At 45.2% G+C, this 8,480-nt stretch overlaps 1 protein-coding gene across 1 annotated transcript; it reads left to right on the top strand.

The window, feature by feature from the left end:
- The first annotated feature begins 1,652 nt into the window (after positions 1 to 1,652).
- LOC127298932 (brassinosteroid LRR receptor kinase BRI1-like) lies at positions 1,653 to 5,158 on the top strand. Its single transcript, XM_051328800.2, has 2 exons — positions 1,653 to 4,515; positions 4,615 to 5,158. The coding sequence occupies exons 1-2, from the start codon at positions 1,653 to 1,655 to the stop codon at positions 4,977 to 4,979; spliced, it is 3,228 nt and encodes a 1,075-aa protein (XP_051184760.2). The 3' UTR covers positions 4,980 to 5,158.
- Positions 5,159 to 8,480: the final 3,322 nt, after the last annotated feature.

Below are 8,480 nucleotides of genomic sequence, written 5' to 3' on the forward strand. Positions count from 1 at the left end.
TGGTGGAACCTCGCGCGGTGAAATCTAGGGGGGTAGACCCCCCGAGGCACGCAGACCGCCGTTTTCGGGGGGGAACTACCGCCGGAGCACCGGAATGCCACCAACACTTGCATGTGGACCTAGGATATGTGTGAAAGTGTGTTGGAAGGTGTGATTCACCAAATGGTGCAAGGCATTGCTCCCATGTGTGAGATTCCTCTCTTTCGGGCGACAGCACTTGCAAGATTCCTCGACTTGTAGGCTGAAGTGTCCCGCTGCGGGTATACCGGTGGCTACAATGTGCCAAAGTGTGCCAAACCTAGCTTTCCATGTGTATATGGCCTAAACAAAACTAAACCTACAAAAAAGTATGTTGGTGGAACCTCGCGCGGTGAAATCTAGGGGGGTAGACCCCCCGATGCACGCAGACCGCCGTTTTCGGGGGGGGAACTACCGCCGGAGCACCGGAATGCCACCAAAACTTGCAAGTGGACCTAGGATATGTGTGAAAGTGTGTTGGAATGTGTGATTCACCAAATCTAGGGGGGGTAGACCACCGGGGCCCATATATAGACCGATGTGTTGGGGGGGGAGACCTCCGGAGCACTTTCAATCCCAGCCAAACTTTCATGTGGACCAAGAATATGTTTGGAAGTGTCGTGTAAGGTGTAAAGCTGCAAGAAATTGCACCAAATATGTGGGGGCGATAACACTTAGCAGACACCGAACCCCCGTTAATTTGCTCCGAAACCCTGATATGTTGGGGGGAGGGGTCGATGAAGATGTAGATTACTTGTTTTATCGGTATACAGATTGTATTAAGTAACACTAACAAACAGTCTACAAAAAGTAAAAACTAATTTTACAACAAATATAAGTATTAATATAAATATGAATACTACAAAAGAAGGAAAATAAATGAAACTGCCCTCTGTGCCGTGCAAAAACGCACGGCAAAGGGTTGCCACGCACGGCAAAGGCATCTTTGCCGTGCCCGCGGCTTTGCCGTGCGCCTTCGTGGCCTCTTTGCCGTGGGGGGTTACTTTGCCGTGCGCCGTCTGGCTGCTTTACCGTGCGGGTATGCTTTGCCGAGTGCCGAGCTGTAGCTTTGCCGTGCGCCTTTTGTTTGCCGTGCGTCGTTCCCCTGCTGCACGGCAAAGCTGTCATTGCCGTGCGCGCGGCGCACGGCAAAGAACTGCCACACGGCAAAGGGTCGAAGAGGCACACGGCAAAGAGGCGCGCACGGCAGTGAGACTTTTTCCTGTAGTGGTAAGTGTACGCCGACGGTCGTCTTCCGGCGGTGCCCTGGCGAGGAGGTACGCCGACGGCCCCGATAAAAAGCCCTCGGCGTAGAGTCTGGCCATCGGCGTCTAGCTCCATTCCTGTAGTGTGTACCTGACATCAGACGCACCGAGTCGTTTGAATAGTATTCCTGACATTCAGTTTCACCGCCGTGGAATGGAAAAAGACGGCACTCTCTATCAGTGATTCAGTGCTAGTTTCCTTGTGGACAAGAAACTTCGGTGATCATCCATCGTAGAATTGAAGCCTGTGGCGCACGGCAAGAAAAATACGGTCCCGTCGGTAGCCGGCCAGCAGAATATATAAAATCGTGCTGCTAGCTGTTGGTCGTGTTAGATTTGTTGGAATTAACTCTACTCAAACAAACTACCATGGGTGGTGTTGCTTTGTTTGCGACGGTGCTGCTGCTGCTTTTTGCTCCACTGGCGGCAACGTCAACGTCGGCGGACGACACAAAAACCAAGACCGACGAGCAGCTGCTGGAACTGTTCAAGGCGGCGGTGCGGAACAAGCGGGAGCTCGGCGGTTGGACTCGCGGCGATAGCGCGTGCCAGTTCCCCGGCGCGGGGTGCGTCGGGAGCAGGCTCTCCTCTCTGTCCCTAGCCGGTGTCCCTCTCGACGTCGACTTCCGCACCGTCGCTGCCACGCTGCTGCGGCTGGGCAGCGTCCAGACGCTCAGTCTCCAAGACGCCAACGTTACTGGCTCACTCGCGGATGCCTCCGGCGGACGGTGGAGGTGTGGCCACACACTAGCTCAGCTCGACCTGTCCGGGAACGCGCAGCTGGGAGGACAGGTCGTCGATGCCGCCCTGCTCGCCGGCGCGTGCCGTGGGCTGAGGGAGCTGAACCTTTCAGGCAACGCCCTCGTCCGCGGGAGCAGGAAGGGAGATGGAGGAGTCGCTGGCTTCGCCGGTTTGGATGTCCTTGACCTCTCGTACAACAGGATTGCGGGCGACCTTGGCTGGATTGCCAGCGCGGTGGGTGTGCGGCAACTGGGCCTCGCAGCGAACAGGATCTCCGGGTCAATCCCGTCACTCTCCAACTGTTCCAGAATGGAGTTGCTTGATCTGTCCGGCAACAACATCTCCGGCGAGGTTGTGTCCGGTGTCCTCTCTGGCTGCAGGGCTTTGGTTGCGCTCGACCTCTCCAACAACCACTTGACCGGCGCTTTCCCGCCAGACATCTTGGGGCTTGCGTCTCTCTCCTACCTCAACCTCTCGTTCAACAACTTCTCCGGCGGACTCCCATCCGGTGAATCGCTGGCTGCTGGTCTCCCACGTGTCACGACCGTCTCTCTATCATTCAACTACTTCAACGGCTCCCTCCCGGACACCATGGGCGCTCTTGCTGAGCTCACGACGCTGGAGCTCAGCTCAAACGCGCTCACTGGCACTATACCGCCGTCGCTCTGCCCAAGCACCGGCATCTCCAAGCTCGAGGTGCTCCACCTGCAGAACAACTACCTCACAGGAGGCATCCCGCTGGCCATCTCCAACTGCAGGAACCTTCAGTCTCTCAACCTCGCCCTGAACTTCATCAACGGCTCCATCCCCACATCCCTCGGCGACCTACGCCTTCTCCAGGACCTCATGCTGTGGGAGAACAAACTGGAGGGCAACATCCCAGCATCACTAGCCGGTGCTCGCGGGCTTCAGAACCTCATCCTTGATTACAACGGGCTCACAGGCAGCATCCCGTCGGGGCTGGTGAACTGCGAGCATCTGATCTGGTTATCCCTCGGTAGTAACAAGCTTTCTGGACCAGTGCCAGCATGGCTCGGGCGGCTAGGCAACCTCGTGAATTTGAAGCTGAACAAGAATTCCTTCTCGGGCCCGATACCGCGCGAGCTAGGAGATTGCCAGCGATTGGTTCACCTGGACCTCAACGACAACCAGCTAAATGGACCGATACCGCCGGAGCTGGCAAGGCAGTCCGGGAAGATTCCCATGGTCGTCTTCACCGGGCGGACGATCGCCTACTTGCGCAACCAAGAGCCGCGGAGCAACGATTGTCATAGCAGGGGGGACCTGCTCGAGACCAGCGGCGTCCGTACCGACGATCTGAACCGGATGACCAGCAAGAAGCTATGCAACTTCACCGTCATGTACCTCAGCAGCGGAGAGTTCACTTTCAGCAGCGGATACCTGGACCTATCCTTCAACCAGCTCGATTCTGAGATCCCCAAGGAGCTTGGGAAAATGAACTACCTCACTGTCTTGAATCTTGGGAACAATTTGCTCTCAGGTGCCATCCCTGACGAGCTTGGAGACGCGAAGAAACTGCTTGCACTTGACCTGTCACACAACCAGTTGGAAGGCCCAATTCCCGGATCATTCTCCACGCTTGCATTGGCCGAGATTGACTTGTCATACAATAAGCTCAATGGATCAGTACCGGTCCTAGGACCTCTTGTCACTTTTCCAGAGAGCCAGTATGCGAACAACTCTGGGTTGTGTGGTATCCCTCTGCCTCCGTGCCAACCAATTTCGTCTCTTCAAGGCGGGCATCGTTCTGGCCATAATTACCACCTCATGAAGATGACAATACTATTGGCAGGTATCACTTTAGCTATTGGTGTTATTGCTTTTTGCTTATACCTAGGGATCGTGAAGAAAACTGAGAAAGGTGAGGTCAGAGCTTCGGTTGATTATCCAACAGACCCAGCAGGCCATAAATTCATTTCTCACCTCGAGCTTGTTCGCGCCACCAATCATTTTAATGAAGACAACATGCTCGGATCAGGAGGATTTGGAAAAGTTTTCAAGGGCCAACTGAGCAGCGGCTTGGTAGTTGCAGTGAAGGTTCTTGACATGCGATTCAAGCATGCCACTAGAAGCTTTGATGCTGAGTGTCGTGTGCTCCGCATGGCGCGTCACCGTAACCTGATGGAGATAATCAGCACATGTTCTAACATGGACTTCAGAGCACTGGTGTTACGGTACATGCCAAATAGTAGCTTAGACACGCTACTGCATCGCTCCCAGCTAAGAGAAAGACAGTTTGGGTTCGGCGAGAGGTTGGGTGTTATGCTGGATGTGGCAATGGCATTGGAGTATCTGCACCATCGATGTCATGAAGTTGTTTTGCACTGCGACTTGAAGCCCAGCAATGTCTTATTTGACGAGCACATGATCGCACATGTGGCAGACTTTGGCATTGCAATGTTACTACAAGGTAATGATAGCTCAATGATGGCCTCAAACATGCCCGGTTCCGTTGGGTACATGTCACCAGGTACCTAATTAACACTAGTTATCTTCCTCAAATATGCCCAGCTCATTTTTGGACTGGTCTATTATGTTGTAACTTATATTTTTCTTTTTCATTGTGTAGAATATGGATCATATGGAAAAGCATCACGAAAGAGTGACGTGTTCAGCTACGGGATAATGCTCCTTGAAGTTTTCACCGGAAGGAAGCCTGAAGATGCTATGTTTGTCGGAGACTTGACCCTTAGGCGATGGGTTCAACAGTTATTTCCTGCAGAGCTTGTCCATGTCGTGGATACCCGGCTACTGCACGGATCCTCTTCATGGTGTGAGCTGCACGATAGCTTTCTGGTGCCAATAATAGAAACTGGTTTGTTCTGCACAAAGGACTCGCCTAACGACAGAATAAAGATGAGTGATGTGGTGCCGAGGCTTACCAAGATCCAAATGGAGTACACCAAATGGGAAACAAGACATAATGATGTATGAGTATGTAGCGTCTACCTATGTATTTTATTGTTAGCATGACAAATTTTCTTACCTGTCTAGGCACTATAGATGCATATAATCCACGTTCATTTTAAAGGGGTGTAAACATCTCTTAGATGGGACGTGACTAAGAATTTTGAAATGTATTTCAATCGATCTTGAATAAAAAACACTATCCATATCTTTCTTCACACTCAAATCATGCTAGTTTCAGTAAGTTTACTCTGGGTTAATTCCAGTATTTGGACATCTAGCGATACAATAGGCCAGCTAGCAGCGTGGGTTTGTTTCACATTAGCGCCAATGTTCAAACATGTGTGTGGGACGCCACCATGTCGTTCTAATTTCTCCAAGGATGCTTTGCCTAGCGAGATGTTCAGCGCGAGCTCCATCTCGACTTTCCCGTGCTTCTATTAACTAGCACAGTGGCCCTCGCTTGTTTTTATTAGAGAGATGAGCATTTTCTTTACTGTCTCGAGATTATCTAGGAAATAAATTTATTGATCTTTTTCATATTCACATTATTTCATGATAATACATTTTCCAGCCACAATCCCGGTGAAATAATTATAGTTATGTAAAAAAACATCTTTAATCATCTTTATTTGGTAGGCAATGTCTAAGCACATACTGACCAGATGTGTCATTTTACATGATATTAAATTGTTATATAAAATTATAAGTTTAGACTGCGAGTTAGTGTGGAATTTTTGCGTTTCCCTCAGAAAATGAGATGGATGGCCAGACGAATCGTCCATGAAGCAGCCTAGTTGCTTCTTTGACTCCGATACATTGAACCTTCTCGCTGCTTTTTTTTTTCTTTTCATTGAAAAGAACCCATTTATTTCTCTGTCCGGTTTCCTTCACCTTTGGAAACTTATAGGGCTCATTGATGTGAGGGGGCACTAATAAATCTTCCTAGTGTAGTTTAGCTAATTTAGTTTTGTGCATAGTTTATGACAATGTCCTAATGGCCGAGATGATGCCATCTGGACTGAAGAAATATTGGCTCAGTCTAGTTCTCAAAGTTTTTGTATTGATCCACATTTATCCCACAGTAATTCACAGGGCAATTGGTTCCCATGGCTTTAAAAAAAAAAATCATCACCTGTTCAGAGTCTTGTGAACAGTGTGTCTATGCCACCATGTGCCCATCAATCTAAGGATACTATTTGAATTCAACGTCTCTTATACTTTTTTTTAGAATTTGAGAGGTTAATTCAAAAGTTACATGTTAATTTTTGTATTAATTTTATATATTCGTTCATACTTGTATGGACCGTATAAATCAATTCATTCTTAGAGCCTTTTATATATTTGTATTGCCACCATGTCCTTTATTTTATATACGTGATATTATGTCCTAGGCTAGTACTACCGCCGCTCCAATCCATAATATTGATTGTTTTGGCAAACTAATTAGTTTGCCAAAAAAAAAGGGTTTTGCATTAAAGTAACAGAGGTAATAGCACTCGTGCGGTCAGCTTTGGAGTTTTTCCTCTTAGTGATCAGCTTGGAGTCGGCTTGGTGTACCTAATGTATTCCGCACATATTTCATCCACATAAATAAAGTGAACCGGAATCTCGCGCTTATAATAAAATTCTAATTATAGGTTAGATATTTGGATTACAAATAAGAGACCCCAAACTTGCCTAGTTAGTCAGAGCAAGATTTATACAGATTGAACTCAATCCTACTGATATGCCATTAATATACATTTCATACAGTGCTTTAAACTGATACGCTTATCAATTTCACGTGTATGGCTTTGTAAGGATCCAATTCTAACTCAGTATAGGAAAAAAAAAAAAGGTAAAATGACTGAGCAGGCCTAAGTGCACATACACGATCAGAACTCCCGTCACACAATTCTATGCTAGCAGCCGCGTTTATTCCATATTTTGCTTTTCCTTTCATAATTGATCTTGTAAAACCGGACTGTTTTTAGCTATGTATCAATTAATATTTTGTTAAATTCTAGCCACAAGTTTAAGATCTAACTATTAAAATAATTTAAGTGATGTGGAGAAACGTGATGTCTCTATTTTAGTACCGTATATTGCTTTTAGCATATAGTAGAAGACAGATTCTCCCCATGTGCTGAACATAAGATTGTAGAGTGAAATAAGAGAAAACCATAACGGCACGTCCGACGATAAGCATACTGAGTTGTATTTCTTATTCCATTTGGATACTTATGGATCTAAATAAAAAATAAAAATTGACACTAATAGTACTTCCTCCGATCCATGATAATGTCAGAATTTTAGTTTAAATTTAGACTAAATTGAACTAAATCCTCGACATTTATTATGGACCGGAGGGAGTAATAAAAATATATTAAATGCTTATATGCATTGTTGTGTTGTATCGATTTAATGGTCAGATTATGCGAGGGCAACATTTCTAGTGTATTGTAAGTTATTGCAACTGAGTTTATAAGATTAGGAGGGACAGCCAGATATCGACCCAAGTTCAAACTTAATCCACATGGTGAGAGATTTAAGATGTGGAAGATTCAATCTTGTTTGTGTGATTATATAGTTCCAAACATTGCATTCGCTCATAACACTGTCTTTAACTTTTCATGCACAAAACAAATGTTCTAGATCATGCAATAAATTTTATTTTTTGCATTTTTAATTCCTTGAACTATAAATTTTTTATTACCTTATTATCATTGTTCCATAATGTTGGTTAAAGTTTTAAGCATAGGCAACACTTTGGGCTACCAATATGTTAATAGTACCTTGAATTGGATTCTCGAAATTAAATGTGTGTATTCATCACAAAATGTACTTCCAAAATATATGATTTTTTGAGCTCTTAAAATTTTAATACATTTAGTGATCAAAGCCAAAATTTAGTGTTCAAAGCCAAAATTTCGTAAATTTTTCCAAACAATAACTATAAGGAACTCCAGTAAATATTTATAATACATTTTTTAGGGATGGGGTGACATTACATAATTACACATAATTAGATCCAGTCTAGATCACTCTTATGTAGATATAGTTATATTATATTAGTATGCAAAACTAATTGCGAAAAGTCGGTTTAGCCCTCAACTGGAGGTACGTAGCTCAGTTTATAAAGGAACTTCATAAATCGAAAATTATGAAAATGATATACGAATACCTATAGATTTGTATTATCTATGCCTAAATGTTTATTGCAATATCTACGTTTGTGATCTGCAGAAAATTGCAAGCATTCTTCGCAAAACTGTGGATGTTTTTTTCCCTTTAGAACCACAATGTCATCATATCTGTGTATCCCAAGATAAAACATATATTTTTAAAACTTTACAGGTACGTAATACACTATATTTGGACTGAAAATAAATTGAAATTTGAAACTTACAAATATCATTCTCGGTCTGTTTCTAATTCTAGGTTCCAATGAATGAGCCAAACTGATGCACCCAAACTAACATAGCTTATTATGTCTATTATACGCATGCTATTGGATTGGTACACAAAAAAAGTTAACTTAGGATT

Source organism: Lolium perenne, chromosome 5 (genome assembly GCF_019359855.2).
Source record: "Lolium perenne isolate Kyuss_39 chromosome 5, Kyuss_2.0, whole genome shotgun sequence".
NCBI classification, from domain to species: Eukaryota; Viridiplantae; Streptophyta; class Magnoliopsida; order Poales; family Poaceae; genus Lolium; species Lolium perenne.

What these genes read in the sequence shown, in the direction of transcription:
- LOC127298932 (XM_051328800.2), top strand. Translation starts at nt 1,653, where the DNA reads ATGGGTGGTGTTGCTTTGTTTGCGACGGTGCTGCTGCTGCTTTTTGCT. An exon ending in CGTTGGGTACATGTCACCAG is followed by an intron (nt 4,516 to 4,614) that starts GTACCTAATTAA and finishes TTCATTGTGTAG; the next exon opens with AATATGGATCATATGGAAAA.